Raw genomic sequence first — 20,427 nt, 5'->3', positions numbered from 1 at the left:
AAACCATCCCCAAGAAAAAGAAATGCACTAATGTAAAATGATTATCTGAGGAGGCCTTACAAATAATGAGAAAAGAAGAGAAGCAAAAGCAAAGGAGAAAAGGAAAGATATATCCATCTGAATGCAGAGTACCAAAAAATAGCAAGGAGAGATAAGAAAGCCTTTCTAAGTGATCAGTGCAAAGAAATAGAGGAAAACAAATGGGAAAACTAGAGACATTTCAAGAAAATTGGAGACACCAGGAAAACATTTCATGCAAAGATGAGCACAAGAAAGGACAGAAAGAGTATGGACCTAAAAGAAGCAGAAGATATTAAAAAGAGGTGACAAGAATACACAGAAGAACTATACAAAAAAGATCTTATTGACCCAGATAACCATGACGGTGTGATCGCTCACATCCTGGAATGAGTGTCTGTCCAACCAGACACCCTGGAGTCCAAAGTCAAGCGAGCCTTACAAAGCATGACTATGAACAAAGTTAGTGGAGGTGATGAAATTCCTGCTGGGCTGTTTCAAATCCTAAAAGATGATGCCGTGAAAGTGCTACACTCAATACGCCAGCAAATTTGGAAAACTCAGCAGTGGCCACAGAACTAGAAAAGGGTCAGTTTTCATTCCAATCCCAAAGAAAGGAAATGCCAAAGAATGTTCAAACTACTGCACAATTGCACTCATCTCACACGGTAGCAAAGTAATGCTCAAAATTCTCCAAGTTAGGCTGCAGCAGTACTTGAACCAAGAACTGCCAGATGTTCAAGCTGGATTTAGAAACGGCAGAGGAACCAGAGATCAAATTGCCAACATCCACTGGATCATAGAAAAAGCAAGAGAATTCCAGAAAAGCGTCTACTTCTACTTCACTGACTTCAAAGGCTAAAGCCTTTGACTGTGTGGATCACAACATACTGTGGAAAATTCTTAAAGAAATGGGACTACCAGACCACCTTACCTGCCTCCTGAGAAACCTGTATGCAGGTCAAGAAGCAACAGTTAGAACTAGACCAGACTGGTTCCAAATTGGGAAAGGAGTACATCAAGACTATATATTGTCACCCTGCTTATTTTACTTATATGCAGAGGACATCACCCAAAATGCTGGGCTGGATGAAGCTCAAGCTGGAATCAAGATTACCAGGAGAAATATCAAGTACCTTAGATATTCAGGAGACACCACTCTAATGGCAGAAAATGAAGAGGAACTAAAGAACCTCTTGAAAGAGGAGAGTTAAAAGCGGGTTTAAAACTCAACATTCTTAGGGCCTACACTATAGCTGACAAGTTAGATTAAGAGCGATGAGCCCAGAAATCTGCATTTTTAACAAGCTTGCCTTATGAAATGTCTGCTCGCTATAATTGAGAATTACTAGACTTGGCCCTTAATTTGACATTGCTGAAATGGTGCTTGTTTTTCCATCTGGAACCCTCCCTCAAAATTCTCAACAGTATTAAACATCCTTCCCCCCAACCCCCAAAGAAATATAAAACCTCAACATACAAAAACTAAGATCATGGCATCTGATCCCATCACTTCATGGCAAATAGATGGGGAAAAAAATGGAAACAGTGACAGACTTTATTTTCTAGGGCTCCAAAATCACTGTGCATGGTGACTGCAGCCATGAAATTAAAAGAGGCTTGCTCCTTGGAAGAAAAGCTTTGACAAACTTCAACAGTGTATTGAAAAGCAGAGACAGCACTTTGTTGACAAAGGTCCATCTAGTCAAAGATATGCTTTTTCCAGCAGTCATGTATGGGTGTGAGAGATGGACCATTAAAGGCTGAGCACCAAAGAATTGATGCCTTTAAATTGTGGTGCTGTTGAAGACTCTTCAGAGTCCTTTGGACTGCAAGGAGATCAAATCAGTAAATCCTAAAGGAAATCAGTCCTGAATGTCCATTGGAAGGACTGATGGTGAAGCTGAAGCTCTAATACTTTGGCAACCAGGTGCAAAGAGCTGACTCATTAGAAAAGGCCCTGATACTGGGAAAGATTGAAAGCGAAGGACAGAGGACGAGATGGTTGGATGGCATCCTGACTCAATGGACATCAGTTTGAGCAAGTTCCGGGGGATAGTGAAGGACAGGGAAGCCAGGCATGCTACAGTCCATGGGGTCGCAAAGAGTCAGACATGACTGAGCAACTGAACAAAACCACCCAATAGGTTTTGAGTCACTGTGTTTTTGTTGTCATTTGTTTCTAGGTATTTTTTATTTTCCCTTTGGTTCCTTTAGTGATCTTTTGGTTGTTTAGAAGTGTATTGCTTAGTCTCCATGTGTTTGTGTTTTTTACAGTTCTTCCCTGTAATTGATATCTAATCTCAGCATTGTGGTCAGAAAAGATGCTTGATATGATTTCAATTTTCTTAAATTTATGGAGGTTTGATTTGTGACTCAAGATCTGATCTATCCTGGAGAGTCACGTGCAGTTGAGAAGAAAGTGTATTCTGCTGGTTTTGGATGGAATGTCATGTATATATCAATTAAGTCCATCTGTTCTCACGTGTCACCTAAGGCTTACATTTCCTTATAAATTTTCTTTCTGTATAATTTGTTCATTGGTGTAAGTAGGGTGTTAAAATCCCCCACTGTTATTGTGTTACTGTTGATTTCCCCTTTTATGGCTGTTAGCATTTACTTTATATATTGAGGTGCTCCTGTGTTGGGTACATAAATATTTACAATTCTTATATCTTCTTGGATTGATCCCTTGGTCATTATGTACTGTCCTTCTTTGCCTCTTATAATAGTCCTTATTCTAAAGTCTATTTTGTCTGATATGAGTATTGCTACTCCAGCTTCCCTGTGATTTTTGTTTGCATTATCTTTTTCCATGCCCTCACTTTCAGTCTATACATATCCTTCAGTCTAAATTGGGTCTCTTGTAGACAGCTTATATATGGGTCTTATTTTTTTATTCATTCAGTCAATCTGTATTTTTTGGTTGGAGCTTTTAATCTATGTGCATTTAAGGTAATTATTAATATTTATGTTCTTATAACCATTTTCTTAATTGTTTTTGGATATGTTTTTGTAGGTCTTTTCTGTCTCTTATATTTCTTGCCTAGAGGAGTTCCTTTATTGTATGTTGTAAAGCTGGTTTGGTGTTGCTGAATTCTCTTAACTTTCACTTGTCTGTAAAATTTTTTATTTCTCCACTGAATTTGAATGAGATCCTTGCTGGGTAAAGTATTTTTGGTTATGGTTTTTTTCCTTTCATTACTTTAATTATATTCTGCCACTACCTTCTGGCCTGCAGAGTTTCTGCAGAAAGATCAGATTTAACCATATGGGGATTCCTTTGTATAGTATTTGTTGCTTTACCCTTGCTGTTTTTAATATTTATCTTTGTGTTTAATTTTTTTTATTTGATTAATATGTGTCTGTCATGTTTCTCCACTGAGTTTATCCTGTATCAGACTCTCTGTGCTTCTTGGACTTGATTGGCTATTTCCTTTCTCCTGTTAGGGTAGTTTTCAACTATAATCTCTTCAAATATTTTCTTAGCCCCTTTCTCTTTTTTTTTTTCCTGGGATCCCTATAATTTGAATGTGTGCATTAATATTGTCTCAGAAGTGTCTGAGACTGTCCTCAATTATTTTAAGTCTCTTTTTTATTCTAGTCTGCTTCAGTTATTTCCACCAATCTATCTTCCAGCTCACTTATTCATTCTTCTGATTCAGTTATTCTGCTGTTGATTCCTTCTAGAGTATTTTAAATTCAGTTTTTGTGTTGTTCATCACTGTTTTTTTATTCTTTATTTCTTCTAGGTCCTTACTAAGTGTTTCTCATATTTGCTCCATTCCATTTCTGAGATTTTGTATCATCTTTACTATCATTGGGCTTCCCTGGTAGCTCAGCTGGTAAAGAATCTACCTGCAATGCAGGAGACCCTGGTTCAATTCCTGGGTTGGGAAGTTCCCCTGGAGAAAGGATAGGCTACCCACTCCAGTATCCTTGGGCTTACTCTGAATTCTTTTTCTTGTAGATTTTCTATTTTCTGTTTGTTTATTTGGTCTTGTGGGTTTTTACCTTCTCCTTCTTCTGCACAATACTTATCTGTCTTTTTTATTTTTTTCTAACTTTCTGTGTTTAAGTTTTCCTTTCCCCAGGCTGTAGGGTTATAATTCTTCTTGCTTCTGGTCTTTCCCCCAAGTGGGTGAGGTTGGTCCAGTGGCTTGTGTAGAGAGGGAAAAGTGTCTGCATTCTGACTGGTGGAGCTGAATCTTTTCCCTCTGATGGGAGGGTTGTGTAAAGTGGTGTGTTTTGGGATGTCTGTGGGCTTAGTAGGACTTTAGGTAGCTTGTCTGCTAATGATTTGGTTTGTGTTCCTATCTTGCTTGTTGTTTGGCATGAGGCGTGCAGTACTAGGTGCTACAGGCAGTTGGGTGGAACTAGGTCTTGGATTTGGATGGAGGTCTTTATGGGAGCTCTCACTGATTAATAGTCCCTGGGGCCAGGAATCCTCTGTTTAGTGTCCTGGACTCGGTGCTCCCACCCTAGAGGCTCAGGCCAGACTCCAAGTCAGGGAATCAATACCCCACAAGCCACTCATCATGGTAATAGTTCAGTTCAGTTCAGTTCAGTCGCTCAGTTGTGTCCGACTCTTTGTGACCCCATGAACTGCAGCACGCCAGGCCTCTCTGTCCATCACCAACTCCCGGAGTCTACCCAAACCCATGACCATCGAGTCGGTGATGCCATCCAACCATCTCATCCTCTGTCGTCCCCTTCTCCTCCCGCCCCCAATCCTACCCAGCATTAGGGTCTTTTTCAATGAGTCAACCCTTCGCATGAGGTGCCCAAAGTATTGGAGTTTCAGCTTCAACATCAGACCTTCCAATGAACACCCAGGATTGATCTCTTTTAGGATGGATTGATTGGATCTCCTTGCAGTCCAAGGGACTCTCAAGAGTCTTCTCCAACACCACAGTTCAAAAGCATCAATTCTGCGGCACTCAGCTTTCTTCACCGTCCAACTCTCACATCCATACATGACCACTGGAAAAACCATAGCCTTGACTAGACGGACTTTTGTTGGCAAAGTAATGTCTCTGCTTTTAAACATGCTATCTAGGTTGACCATAACCTTCCAAGGAGTAAGCGTCTTTTAATTTCATGGCTGCAGTCACCATCAGCAGTGATTCTGGAGCCCCCAAAAATAAAGTCTGACACTGTTTCCACTGTTTCCCCATCTATTTGCCACGGAGTGATGGGACCAGATGCCATGATCTTAGTTTTCTGAACGTTGAACTTTAAGCCAACTTTTTCACTCTCCTCCTTCACCTTCATCAAGAGGCTCTTTAGTTCTTCTTCACTCTCTGCCATAAGGGTGGTGTCATCCGCATATCTGAGGTTATTGATATTTCTCCCGGCAATCTTGATTCCAGCTTGTGTTTCTTCCAGCCCAGCATTTCTCATGATGTACTCTGCATATAAGTTAAATAATCAGGGTGACAATATATAGCCTTGATGTACTCCTTTTCCTGTTTGGAACCAGTCTGTTGTTCCATGTCCAGTTCTAACTGTTGCTTCCTGACCTGCATACAGGTTTCTCAAGAGACAGGCCAGATGGTCTGGTATTCCCATCTCTTTCAGAATTGTCCACAGTTTCTTGTGATCCACACAGTCAAAGGCTTTGGCATAGTCAATAAAGCAGAAATAGATGTTTTTCTGGAACTCTCTTGCTTTTTTGATGATCTAGCGGATATTGGCAATTTGATCTCTGGTTCCTCTGCCTTTTCTAAAACCAGCTTGAACATCTGGAAGTTCACGGTTCACGTATTGCTGAAGCCTGGCTTGGAGAATTTTGAGCATTACTTTACTAGCATGTGAGATGAGTGCAATTGTGCGGTAGTTTGAGCATTCTTTGGCATTGCCTTTCTTTGGGATTGGAATGAAAACTGACCTTTTCCAGTCTTGTGGCCACTGCTGAGTTTTCCAAATTTGCTGGCATATCGAGTGTAGCACTTTCACAGCATCACCTTTGAGGATTTGAAATAGCTCAACTGGAATTCCGTCACCTCCACTAGCTTTGTTCGTAGTGATGCTTTCTAAGGGATAAAAAAGAAAAGAGAGAAAAAACAAAGCACAAAAAAGAAACCCAAACAAATGTTAAAGCAAAATCTAAAAAATAGAAACAAGAGCAAAGGAAATATAAGCATGTGTATGCACGTTCGTGTGCACATGCACACGCACACACACACACACACACACACACACACACACACAAACATACTCACACAAGAAACCAAAAGAAAACCAGGAAAGCAAAGTAAAAGAGAGCAACCAGACAAACAAAGGAAACCCAAAATGAAATCAACCAATTAAAAACAAAACTAACAATTGCCTTACATATTGTGGTGCTCCTATGTTGGGTGCATATATATTTATAATTGTTATATCTTCTTGGATTTATCCTTTGTTCATTATGTAGTGTCCATCTTCGTCTCTTTTCACAGCCTTTGTTTTAAAGTCTATTTTATCTGATGTGATTATTGCTACTCCTGCTTTCTTTTGGTCTCTATTTGCATGAAATATCTTTTTCCAGCCCTTCGCTTTCAGTCTGTATGTGTCCCTTGTTTCGAGGTGGGTCTCTTGAAGACAACATATATAGGGGTCTTGTTTTTGTATCCATTCAGCCAGTCTTTGTCTTTTGGTTGGGGTATTCAACCCATTTACATTTAAGGTAATTATTGATAAGTATGATCCCATTGCCATTTACTTTATTGTTTTGGGTTCGAGATTATACACCCTTTCTGTGTTTCCTGTCTAGAGAAGATCCTTTAGCATTTGCTGGAGAGCTGGTTTGGTGGTGCTGAATTCTCTCAGCTTTTGCTTGTCTGTAAAGCTTTTGATTTCTCCTTCACATTTGAATGAGATCCTTGCTGGGTATAGTAATCTGGGCTGTAGATTATTTTCTTTCATCAGTTTAAGTATGACAGGAAAAGAGGCACAGATGTATAGAACTATATTTTGGATGCTATGGGAGAAGGTGAGGGCGGGATGATATGGGAGAATGGCACTGAAGCATGTAAATTATCATTTGTGAAACAAATCACCAGTCAAGGTTTGATGCATGATACAGGGTGCTAGGGGCTGGTGCACTGGAATGACCCAGAGGGATGGGATGGGGAGGGTGGTGGGAGGGGGGTTCAGGAAGGGGAACACATGTATACCCATGGTGGATTCATGTCAATGTATGGTAAAACCAATACAATATTGTAAAGTAAAAAATAGATAAATAAATAAATTTAAATTAAAAAAATAAAAACATAAAAAGACAAAACTAACAAAAATACAAAAGAGAAAATAAAACCAAAGCAGAGTGCTAACTGAAGAATAAAGCAAAGAAAACAAAACAAACATGGGAAAATGATAAAAAAAAAAAAAGAACAGAAAAGCAAAGATAATATAGAAGTATATAAAAGATACACACATATATATATTAAAAAAAAAAGGAATCCCCACAAAACAAAAAGAACCAACCCCCCCAAAACAGAACAGAAAACCAAAGTAAAACTAGAGATAGGTTTAAAAAATTAAAAGTATGGTTAAAAAAGAATCCAAAAAAACTAAGTAGAAATAATAATAATAATAAAAACAGCAACCACAACAGCAGAGAATAAAGAAATGTCAAAAATAGCCAAAGTAAAAGTGAAGCCACTCAGTCATGTCTGACTCTTTGTGACCCCCTGGACTGTAGCCTACCAGGCTCCTCTGTCCATGGGATTTTCCAGGCAAGAATACTGGTGGGTTGCCATTTCCTTCTCCAGGAGATCTTCCCAACCCAGTGATAATGGAAAAAATCAAAACACAAAAACAATAACAAATGTTTTCCTAGGGTCTCAGCCATTGATGTCCTTTGCCCCACCATGAGCCATAGCCCACCACCGCTTTCACAAGAGACTCCCCAATGCTGGGGAGGGCTAATCTCCAGACTTGCTGTGGACCCTGTGAGGACAGCTGAGACTCTAATCTGGCCTTCCTCCCATGTGTGCTTGCCATCAATATCCACAGCTGCCAGAGCTAGAGCATTTTCTTTTGTGGGAGCATTCCTTATACTCTCATATATTCCATAGATGCAGAGTCTTTAGTTGATGTTGAGTATTTAATCTGCAGCTTGAGCATCTGATGAAAAGGTTTTTGATCCTCTTACTTAATTGCCCTGCTCCTGGTGCTCACTTGTGATTTTATTGCCAGCTCTGCATATGGGCCACTCACAGGAGCCTGCTCCTAAGTCTGCCCTGGAAGACTTGGGTCTGCTGCAGTGGGGACCAGGCATGGATGTGGCATGGCTGCTTGAGTTGAGGGAAGCTGGTGGTGCCCGGTGTACAGGGAAGCCAGTGGCCATGGATGCAAGAGATAAGGCTCTGTTGGTTGCTTTTCCTAACCTCCAGAGGCAGGCAGGCAAGGGGCAGCCATGGCTGGTTCTTGTCTATTATTAGCTGGCCCAGGCTGGTGTGTGGGGAGAGAGAAGCTACAGTGGTGACTCTACTCCCTGCATGTGACTCAGTAGTAGGACCCTGCTTCCATGGCAGTCCAACTTTCCTCCAAAGGCATTCCCTGTTGTAGATTTTCTCCCTCTTATTCCCTTAAGACGTCTCCCCCAGCCAATAGCAGTCCTCACCTGGGTTTGCTGTCCAATTCCCAGGCTCCAGCTCCTAGACCCCCTGCATACCCATGAACATGCATTCCAGTCTAGGATATGTAGGACTGTGGCACAGATTGTCTGTGTGGTTCTCACTCTATCCAGACTGTCACAGATCAGCTGGTTCATCCTTTTCTGACAGCCTCAAATTCTTCCCTTCTGTCCCAACTGATTTCCCTGGATGTGGGAATCTCTCCTTTCCTTCAGCTACCCCACCCTGGGGTGTAGGTATGGTCCTGTTTGCTCTTCTCCTCCTTCTCCCTTCTTTCTTTCATCTTACCCAGTTATGTGTGGCTCCATATGGTCCTTTCTGGTGATCAAGGTCTCCTGCTAATAGTGTTCAGCCAGTGTTCTGTGAGAACTTTTGCATCTGCAGAGGTATTCCTGATGCATCTGTGGAGAGAGATGCACTCCATGTCCACCCACTCCCCTATCACCTTGGAAAACCCCAACAAACAGTTTTTAAATGGATAAATTCATTCCTGCACTTAAAACCATTCTAGGAAGAATCAGATTTAGTAGATCATAGAAAGATGACTATAGATTTAACAGTGAGATGAGTTCATAGAGAGGGGACAGGGTAATCCATGTCAGAATCATGTGCCCAGTCACTCTATCCTCATAACAACCATAAAAGGTAGCTAGGCCTCCTGTTCTCATTTTACTGATGAGAAAATTGAGGCACATGTAAATATGTGACTCACATGTGTAGTTAGATATCAGCATTGTCAGTAGTGGAAGGAGTATTTAAAATAAGCTGTGGTACATATACACAATGGAATATTACTCAGCCATTAAAAAGAATACATTTGAATCAGTTCTAATGAGGTGGATGAAATTGGAGCCTATTATACAGAGTGAAGTAAGCCAGAAAGAAAAACACCAATACAGTATACTAACACATATATATGGTATATAGTTAATCGGTAAAGATAACACTGTATGTGAGACATCAAAAGAGACACAGATAAATAGAACAGTATTATGGACTCTATGGGAGAGGGCGAGGGAGGGATGATATGGGAGAATGGCATGGAAGCATGTAAATTATCATATGTGAAACCAATTGCCAGTCCAGTTTTGATGCAAGATACAGGGCACTCGGGGCTGGTGCACCGGGATGACCCAGAGGAATGGGATCGGTAGGGAGGTGGGAGGGGGGTTCTGGAAGGGGAAAACATGTACACCCATGGTGGATTCATGTCAATGTATGGCAAAACAGATACAATACTGTAAAGTTAAAAAACAGATAAATAAACTAATTAAAAAAATAAAATATTTGTTGACCTCTACCATACATAACTGGGGCTTCTTTTATTTTTAATTTTATTTGTTTATTTATTTTTGCTATGCTGGGTCCTCATTGCTACATGGACTTTTCTCTAGTTGCAACCAGCAGGGGCTACTCTTCATTGTAGGGCATGGGTTCTCACTGGGGTGGTTTCTCTTGTTGTGGAGCAGGAGATCTGGAGCACACAGGCTTCAGCAGTTGTGGTTTCTGGGGTCTAGAGCACAAGCTCAATAGTTTTGGTGCATGAGCTTAGTTGTTCCCCGGCATGTAGGATCTTCCCAGAACAGGGATTAAACCCAGGTCACCTGCATTGGCAGGTGGATTGTTTACCACTGAGATACTAGGGAAGCCTTGGGCATTTTTTTAAAAAGAATACATATTATGTGCACAAAGTTGCTAGATCCCATGTCAAGCTTTGAGAGGGAATTATGTATGTGAGGCACTCTCCAGTTTAACCTTCATTAACTTCTAGGAAAAACTCCTGCTGAATAAGGAAAAAGGCAATTTGTCTCCAAGTCTGTCATCCTGGCATGGAGTTATCACTCTCATATTTTCCTAGAATTAGTTTAACACAACATGAATGTCTAGTTGAAATACTGGATAGTAGGCGGAAGACATAAAACATGTTGTCAATAATCATATAGCAAATAAGCAAAGAAGGGTTGACTATACCTGTCTGCTCTTCTTTCATCAGGTGGCTGGTGGAATCTTCACGGTGGCTGATTGTCACCAGTAAACCAGATGAGGGCTTAAAGGAACTTAAAAAAGTTGCACACAGAAATGGAATAAAGAATGCTGAAGAAATCTTGAGTATGGAGGTAAGCTGGAAAGGGAAGGTGGTTATTGGGTTGGAGGGAAGTCATGAACTAATACCTGCCTCCTCCTTATTGAGATAGACAAACTACTTTTCTAACAAGGCCATCTAGTTGAGAATGAAAGCTCAGTTTCCTGGTCTTTCATGCTCATTTCTTATAAAATGAGCTTTGAACACTGTACAAGACTTCTTCTTTTAGTTCATCTGATTTGAACCTGCAGCCTATGTGCTCTCATGGATACCCTGCCCACTTCCCTTCACCATGGCCTCATTTAAAAAAAATCATTGCTGCTGTGTAATTTCCTGGAGTCTCCCTTAACTCTCTACATCCTCCTTCATGTCACTTTCACACATGTGATTGCATGTGTATTCTGTTGTACGACAAAGAAAGGGAATGTATCTCTCCTATCCTATTGGGTACCAGTGTTCATCACAATACCTGGCACTATGTCAGCAAGTGATATGTGTTTGTTGTTGTTGAAGGGCTTGAAAGCGATCATGCAGGAGGAGCTGGAGGCAGCACAGACCAAGCCTACTGTGTTTGACTTCTTCCGCACACCCAACCTGCGTAAAAGGATCTGTCTTCTCTCCTTTGTGAGGTGGGCTTTACAGAATGCATGTGGTTGTTGCTGTTGTTCAGTTGCTAAGTCATGTCCAACTCTTTGTGACCCCAGTGACTATAGCATACCAGGTTCCTCTGTCCTCCACTATCTCCTGGGATTTGCTTAAACTCATGTCCACTGAGTTGGTGATGTTATCTAACCATCTCATCCTATGCAGCCCCCTTGTCCTTTTGCTTTCAATCTTTTCCAAAATCGGAGTCTTTTCAAACAAGCTGGCTCTTCACATCAGCTGGCCAAAATATTGGAGCTTCAGCTTCAGCAGTAGTCCTTCCAATGAATATTTGGGACTGATTTCCTTTATTATCGACTGATTTGATCTCCTTGCTGTCCAAGGAACTCTCAAGCGTCTTCTCCAGCACCACAGTTTGAAAGCATCAATTCTCTGACAGTCAGTCTTCTTTATGATCCAACTCTCATATCCATACAGGACTACTGGATAAAACATAGCTTTACATAGCAACAACATTCAAAGAGTGGGGACATGAAACTATTTCATTAATTACAACAGTGTTGTGAGAGGGAGGCACTGATTTGAAGATAAAAGATGAGAAAAACACACCAAATAATACTGCCAAGGAAATTAGTACATGAAGTAAAGTTGGTTATATCACTCTGTCAGTCTCCTCAGTGAAGGTTTACATTGAGAATTTCTGTCACAGTGTGGATTTGGAGGTTTATTTTTTCTTTAAATTTTAATTGAAGCAATTTTTGCCAATAGATACATGAAGATATTATGAATATATACAGATCAATGAATACTTCAATATGTAAATCTGTAGCAACCTCTATATCAAAGCAGGAAAATCCTGATACCCCAGGATTCTCCTCACTTATTCTGTACAATAATAAACACCACCACCTCCATCACTGCCTCATTCTTGTTCTCTCCTCAGTGGCCTCGCCTATCCAACTACTCTGATCTCTTTCATTGCAGAAGAGTCTTGCCTGATCTTGACCTTCATATAATGTAAATGATAAGAGGATTCTGTGACAGGCCCCCTTTTCTTATGCTCATTCCTGAAGATTCACCCATTCTGCTGCATGTAACATTAGGTGGTTCTCCTCCCTAGTGCTTCAGTTTTCATTAGATGAATACACTACAATTTCTTTATGTACTTCAATGTTGGTGGGCTTTTATTGGTTTCCAATTTGGATACATTTTATTTGTGTGTTAGAACAAGGGCTTCTGTACAGAAATCTTGGTCATTGTCTCTTGAGGGGATATAAGTACTTACTTTGGTAGAGTCAGGAGGAGAAATTTTAAATATAATTCTTAATTTTTGAATATTGAATGCTCATGCACAAGAAGCATATAGGACAACATAGACCCACTGACAAGCTTAAGTAAGTGACTATTGCATTTTGTAATTGATCTCTTCCCAAGCATATCCTAGTAGCCATTTCTGCATTTAACTTCATTGTGTTTTTTCATAATGAAGAATGAGAAGGAGGCACTGATTGGGAGATAGAAGATGAGGAAAACACACCAAATAATACTCACATGGAAATTGGTGCCTCCCTTTTGGGGGGGAGGGCTTCCCTGGTGGCTCAGACGGTAAAGAATCCACCTGCAATGTGGGAGATCTGGGTTGGGAAGATCCCCTGGAGGAGAGCATGGCAACCCTCTCCAGTGTTCTTGCCTGGAGAATCCCCAGGATAGAGGAGCCTGGTGGGCTATATAGTCCATGGGGTCGCAAAGAGTCAGACACGACTGAGCGACTAAGTCCACAGCACATGCATTTTCAACTTTTCCACATTCACTAGGACATAGACTTGTGTTTATGAATCCTAGACAATCAGAGTGGAAGGAAAAAGTAAAGATGACAGTCATCAGACACCTTTCTTGGAATACTGTGATCTGTGATGTTTCTTCTATTTTAATGGTTAAGTTTATGAGAAGGCACTGGCAACCCACTCCAGTACTCTTACCTGGAAAATCCCATGGACGGAGGAGTCTGGTAGGCTGCGGTCCATGGGGTCGCTAAGAGTTGGACATGACTGAGTGACTTCACTTTCAATTTTCACTTTCCACTTTAATGCATTGGAGAAGGAAATGGCAACCCACTCCAGTATTCTTGCCTGGAGAATCCCAGGGACGGGGGAGCTTGGTGGGCTGCCGTCTATGGGGTGACAGAGTTGGACACGACTGAATCAACTTAGCAGCAGCAGCAGTTGTACTAAGTCTAGCTCTCTCTAGGTATAGTAGGTCATTAAAGTGGGCTTCTTTCCTTTAAATGTTTTCCGGGTAAAATCTGAAGTGAGATACTTTGATTCCATTTCTGATGTTACTGTTGGTGTATGTTTGCTTTCCTGTATTCTTACACTGTCTCTTAGCCCTAAAAAATCAGGAATGAACTTTAAATTTCCTAGAACTGTGTTAATCCCCAGGACACTATGCTGTCAAGGGGACACAGACAGTATTTTCCAGCTTCAACCACTAGTTGAGAAAATAGAAATTCTTTGCAGTATTGGGATTGGGTGAGGAGAGGGAGGACTCACAGTACATAGACAACCCTCAAAAAGAAATTATTTCCTTAATTTCTAAGTTTTACTATTAATGCTTCTGTTGTCAAATATTATATACCATCCTGTTTGGAGACTGAGTCACATTATGTTTCCTGTTACTGTCATATTTGTGTTTAATAAGTCAGACAAAAGAATGTCAGAAAAAGTGCTGTTTTCATATACAGCCATGTAATTTTTATGGTGACTTTTCACCTTAATATGAAGAATTATGCAAGTCAGATAGGGCCTTTATTATTTAACATTGATCATTGGCTGTCTGGGTGAATATAATCATCAATTATAGTACCTTTGCTCTAAGTCTTATGGCTTATGTCTTCTTTTTTATTTCACTACAGATTTGTAATCACAATACCCTATTTTGGCATCTTTATGAATCTACAGAACTTTGGGAGCAATATTTTCCTGTTCCAGGTAATCTTTGGAGCTCTCACTGTCTCAGTACGAAGTCTTGCCGTTTTACCACTGAATTACATAGGCCGTCGACCAACCCAGATGTTTCTCATGTTCCTGGTGGGAATTTCCATTTTGGTCAACACATTTGTGCCCCAAGGTGAGAGAAGACTGGACTTTGGGGGAAGGAAGGGTCTTTTTCTCATTCTTCAAGTTTTGTTTGGTTATACTTGTCTGAAGTCAGGAGTAAAAAGAGGTCCTAATGAAAGGCTAAGTATTCCTCCAAACCAAACTGATGAGAAATTCTGCTAATAAGTTTTTGAGAAAAGAGCTAAAGGTCAGTAAGGGGCAGCTCAAACATATATTTACTTTCATCACATAGTGGAAATGTCTGGAAAATGGTCCCATTTATTCCAGGTAGTCTCTCTAGGACAGCAATCATTCATTTGTGGTTTTCCCATTCACACATTAAATAACAAGTAGAGAGGGATGGGGCCTTGCAATTATATCCCACGTGAGAACATACTATGGTCACTCCCTCTATTTGGGCTCTTCATTACCAGCTTTGATGATTGGTCTCCTTCCCCATTTCTATGTATACACATATGACTGTGAGCTTAAGTCACTATGACTATAGTTCTTGCTTAAGAAAGTCTCCCAGGAAATGAAAAAAGAATTCTCTTTTTCAGGTGGGGAAGGAGGGTACAGTAGAAACAAGAATTGAAGCTGAGAAAAATCCTTGCCAATTCCCTATCAGATTACTTTATAAGTTAATAGAATGATGATATGTAATAATTAGGAGAAACTTAGTGGGCAATTTGCTTCACCATCTCCAATGTAGGAATGTGACTCACAGCATTACAGATAGGTATTTTTATTGCTCCTCAGAATATCCTCAATAATGCATTAATAATACTGCTTTACCACGGAGTTCTTTCCAATATTATCCAGTTATAATTACATTTCTTTTTATACTATGCAAAAAACATATTCCCCTAAATTTTCTTAATTGTTCCCTAATTCTGACAATTTTTCCCAACTAGAGGCTTTGATTTTAGGTTCTTCATGTCTAACATTGATGTAGATATAGCTTCTCCTCAGCCTGTCTACTAATAGAGCAGTACTGTCCTGTTACTTTCTGGTGTCATACTTACCCCATGGCAATGCTGTATCTCCACTAGGTTGCTTGACTCATTTGTGTTTACCTGGGACTTTTCTGATTTTATCAGTGAAAATCTCACATTATCAAAACCTTCAAATTCCCAGAAAAACCAGGATGACTGGTCACTTTAAAACCTGCACTTTAATTGTAAAGTAAACTTCTCAAGATAGAAGCTGAACATTAGACTCAGTAATTGTCCATATTACAGTCTTAACTTCAACAATAAGAATATTGCAAATACTGGACAAAATTACTGAAAGCAAATTTCTGCCACACTGTTTCCTTTTTCTTTTCTTGTAAATCTCGGATATGCAGATGGATTTGTTGCAATTAATCCAGATAGCTTTGTGTAATTTTACCACATATATTGATGATGTTACATTTCTCAGTTTATCAACATATGTAGATATATATACTCTATGGTATATTTCAAACCTATCAATAAACCATAGTTTTCTTTTTTTCCGGAGTAAATTTGGTGGATGCCAATTCCCCCAGCCCAGATTTCTTAGTGTTGCTGGTCTTCCTGTCTCCAGAAATGCAGACCCTGCGTGTGGCTTTGGCAAGTGTGGGAATTGGCTGTGTTGCTGCCACTGTGTCTGCTCTTTCTGTCCACTCTCTTGAACTCATCCCCACTCTCCTCAGGTAAGGGTTTATGGATGCTCTGCCAGGATCCAAAGTATGACTTTCCCATTTAACTGATGCTTATTTCAGGAATGAACACAATAAGATCTTTAAGTTATAAATTAATCATTTGTAATAGTAATAATATACCAATAGCAACTATAGCCAAAGTTAATTGAAAAACCCGACTGTTCTGTGTGTTGTTCTGAGCTGTAATTTGATGTATCTTCTCATTAATCTTTTGGATCTCTTGTTACTATAGGTGCAATGTGTAACATTCCATATAAAATGATGAAAATGTATCAATACACTTTGACAAAGACAGCTAGAAAACCAGGGAGCAAACCTCAATAACAAGGGTTTATCATCAAGCTCATGAATATAGTAATTGTGTTTTGTTGCATTCCATAACCCAGTCAGAATAATATCTCACAAATTTCATGTGCAGATATTTACTGAATTACTACATCATGTCATTTACTCCTTCAGGGCAAACTTTTCAGGATTAGATATGTTAGCTAGTAGGTGTGGGGCAACCCTGGCTCCCCTCTTGATGACCCTAGTAGTGTATCTACCCACCTTGCCCTGGATCATCTATGGAGCCTTTCCCATCATTGCTGGTCTTCTCATTCTTCTCCTACCTGAAACCAAAAATCTGCCCATTCCTGACACCATCTGGGATGTGGAAAATAAGTGAGTAAACCTTCTACCATCCCCTGGGAGGGACTGTGTGCTTTGGACCTGTGGGTGAGAAAGGCAACATACCGTATGAGTCCCTCAGATCACTGGGGAGGTGGAGCCTTGCCTGGGATACTCCCATCTTGGGCCATTGTCTTCATGAGAGGCAAAGTCATTTCCATCCATTGTGAGTTCTAGTCTAGACTGCAGAGATCCCCTCTGCCCTGTTCTCATTGGTAGTTTTAGTGCTGAAGTGATGGTAATTAGCTCTGTTGTGATGGTACATCCTACCTGTCCTCATGAGAAACATACATTCTTATTGGGATCATGATCCTCAGATCCATAAGAGCTTGGGATAGAGGGGAAAGAAATGGGATGACCAGTGAAGGAACATTGTTAGGAAAATCACATTTAGTTAAGGACTTTCTGTGGAAAGGTATAAAAAAGTTATTTGTTTGCATGTGGCTGTAAGATTCAGTCAGTTTTGCTGCCACAAGTTATGCAAAGATTGAGGATAATAAGAAACTAGAAAAGGCATTGTAAGGCCTGAGGCATATGTGAGGCATATGTAAGGCATATGTAAGGTTATGTAGGGCATACATAACATTTTATCTTAGTTTCATAGGGCTTCTACAGTGGAATCTGACAAGCTGAGTGACTTAAGCAAAATAAATTTACTGTCTCAAATTTCAGGAGGCTGAAAGTCTGAGCTCAAGTTGTTGGCAGAACTCTACATTCTCTGAAGGCTCTAGATAAGGGTCTGTTCCAGGTCTCTCCTGGATTCTGGTAGTTCCTTGGGTTGTGGAAAATAGCTCCAATCTTCACATCGCATCCCCCTGACATACCTCTATGTCTCAAGTTCCCCCTTTTTATAAGAACATCATCATATTGGATCAGGGGCTCTTTCTACTCCAGTTTGACCTCATCTTAATTAATGAGCAACGACCCTGATTTCAAATATGATAATTTCATATTCTGAGGTAGATGGTTAAGACTTCAATATATATACTCTGGAAGGTACACAATTGAACGTATAACAAGTGAGGAATTCCTTTAGCTTTTTAACCCAGTTCTTGACTTATCAAAGGTGTCATTGGCCAGAGATCCAAATGGCAAAGTGAGAATCCAAACAGACCAAGTGCGAGTGGCACTTTCAAGTGCTTTCTTGTGCCTGCACAGTTGGTGCTGTTTAGTCGCTAAGTCATGTCTAATTCTTTTGGGACCCCATGGACTGTAGCCCACGAGGCTCCTCTGTCCATGCAATTTCCCAGGCAAGAATATTAGAATGGACTGCTATTCCCTTCTCCAGGGATTCTGACCCAGGGATCAAACCTGTGTCTCTTGCACTGGCAGGAGAGTTCTTTACCACAGAGTCATCACTGAGCCACACTGATTCAGTGGTAAGGAATCTGTGACTCAATAGCAACAATGAAAGAAGCCAATGGTTAGGGATCAGTTTGCATTTGTACAAGGAGGGCATCCAAACTTATTTTTATTTTCTCTCTTTCATAATGTCTATTCTAATTTTCTGATTGGTTGTTTGATTTGTTGTTTCTCCTTTGGTTTTTCAGCCAAAAATTCTCAAGAAAAATAAATGAAAAAGATTCTTACATAAAAGTGACAAAATTTTAAGACTCTTCATGGTCTTGCTGGTGAGGAAGAAAAAAATAAGAAGAAAAAATATCTCCAGGAGTAGATATCTCCTTTATATCTACAAAATGGCAAGAAAATACACTTGAAAAATACATCTCATTTACAATTATTGCATTAATTGGCAATTAAATATATAATAAATGAGAATATGTAATTCCATGAACAATCCCATTTTGAGTGGAAGGAGTAAAAAAATTTTCAAATGTATCAATAAATTATTAATAGACAAGATGATTCAGAAACAGAGGAATACCATGGCAGGTTCATGTAAGGAGCACCATATGATGAACTCTAAATAAATTTGCAAAAGTCAGAACAGTATAGCATATGCAACTGGACATCAAAAGAAATCCAGAAGCAGATACCAATATATTTGTAAACTTAGTGCATGATACTTTTGATGTCATAGATCACTGCCAAATAGAAAATTATTTTCTTTTTGGAGATACATTCATTGAAATGGTAACAATGGTGAACTTTAAGTGGTCAAATTTTAAGTGATTACTTTTTCTTTGTGATTTTTTATGTTCATGTTTTTAAAAAGTAAGCATACATAATTTAAAATATTATAAGGGGGTGACCAAGTGACTGCTTGATAAGGAAATTGTTATGGATCAGCCATCTCAACAAAAGCAAAGCTATTATTGTTCAAGGTCATGGAAGAATGACCGTGAAGGCAATTCAGAGATCTTCAGGGCTGCCACTCCAATCACAAGCCCAGAGGACAAGGGGCTGAGAAGGCCTGTTGTTATTGTTATTTGGTCGCGAAGTCATGTCTGACTCTGAGACGCCATGTGAGCTCTGGTGCTGTCTCATGTTGCTGTTGTCTATGGTTCCCTTATTTTTGGTATAGTTTACACATGGTAAAAAGTATCAATCCCAAGGTCAAAATTCAGTGTATTTGTATAAATTCATACACCAGGGTCAAATACAATCCAATCAACAGGCAGATTAAATTCCATCACCCAGAAATTACTTTCATGCTCATTCCTCAGTCAGAATTGTCCCTTAGCCTTCAATCATTTTCCACTGTGTATTTCACTAGGTATTAACTTTGTTTCTCCTAGAACATCATGTAAGTTTATTACAGATTTATACTTTTTTTGTATTGACATTTGCTTTGTATATTATACTTGAAATTCATACCTGTTTTTGTTTGTATTGGTATTTCATTCCTTTTTATTGCCGTGAAGTATTACATCCATCCAAAGTATGGATTTGAAAATACTGCCAAGTTAGATATCTCAGTTCAATTCAGTTCAGTCGCTCAGTCGTGTCCGACGCTTTGCAACCCCATGAACTGCAGCACGCTAGGCCTCCCTGTTGGCCACCAACTCCCTGAGTCCACCTAAACCCATGTCCATCGAGTTGGTGATGCCATCCAGCCATCTCATCCTCTGTCGTCCCCTTCTCCTCCTGCCCTCCATCTTTCCCAGCATCAGGGTCTTTTCCAATGAGTCAGCTCTTCGCATCAGGTGGCCAAAATATTGGAGTTTCAGCTTCAACATCAGTCCTTCCAATGAACATCCAGGACTGATCTCCTTTAGGATGGACTGGTTGAATCTCCTTGCAGTCCAAGGGACTCTCAAGAGTCTTCTCCAACACAGTTCAAAAGCATCAATTCTTTGACGCTCAGCTTTCTTTATAGTCCAACTCTCACATCCATACACGATCACCTGAAAAGCCATAGCCTTGACTAGATGGACCTTTGTTGGCAAAGTAATATCTCTGGTTTTTAATATTCTATCTAGGTTGGTCATCACTTTCCTTCCAAGGATATCTCAAAAAGGGTTAATATCCAAAATTCAAAGTAACTCCTACAATTCAATAACAAAATACCAAGTAATCCAATTTAAAAATAGGAGTCCCAGAAGAAGAAGATAAAAGGAAAGGCCATGAAAAAATACTCAAGGAGATGATAGTGAAAATTTCCCTAAAATGGGGAAGGAAATAGTCACAGAAGTCCAAGAAACCCAGAGAGTCCCAAACAGGATAAACCCAAGGTGAAACACGCCA

General features: G+C 39.9%; 1 protein-coding gene across 1 annotated transcript in view; it reads left to right on the top strand.

Moving 5' to 3' along the window:
* The window catches only part of LOC145523073 (solute carrier family 22 member 10-like), a 38,328-nt gene extending 19,887 nt beyond the window's left edge, over positions 1–18,441 (top strand). Inside the window, exons 5-10 of the mRNA XM_081532866.1 lie at positions 10,636–10,759; positions 11,239–11,354; positions 14,240–14,454; positions 15,993–16,101; positions 16,570–16,773; positions 18,330–18,441. Coding sequence (XP_081388992.1) covers positions 10,636–10,759; positions 11,239–11,354; positions 14,240–14,454; positions 15,993–16,101; positions 16,570–16,773; positions 18,330–18,390 — 829 coding nt within the window. The 3' untranslated portion in view covers positions 18,391–18,441. The remainder of the gene's footprint in view (positions 1–10,635; positions 10,760–11,238; positions 11,355–14,239; positions 14,455–15,992; positions 16,102–16,569; positions 16,774–18,329) is intronic.
* The last annotated feature ends 1,986 nt before the right edge of the window (positions 18,442–20,427 follow it).

The sequence above is a fragment of the Giraffa tippelskirchi genome, chromosome 10 (assembly GCF_054371585.1).
Source record: "Giraffa tippelskirchi isolate mGirTip1 chromosome 10, T2T-mGirTip1v1.2.pri, whole genome shotgun sequence".
In the NCBI taxonomy this organism is placed as follows: Eukaryota; Metazoa; Chordata; class Mammalia; order Artiodactyla; family Giraffidae; genus Giraffa; species Giraffa tippelskirchi.
The sequence above is the reverse complement of the archived record's forward strand: the minus strand, read 5'-3'. Positions and strand labels throughout refer to the sequence as shown.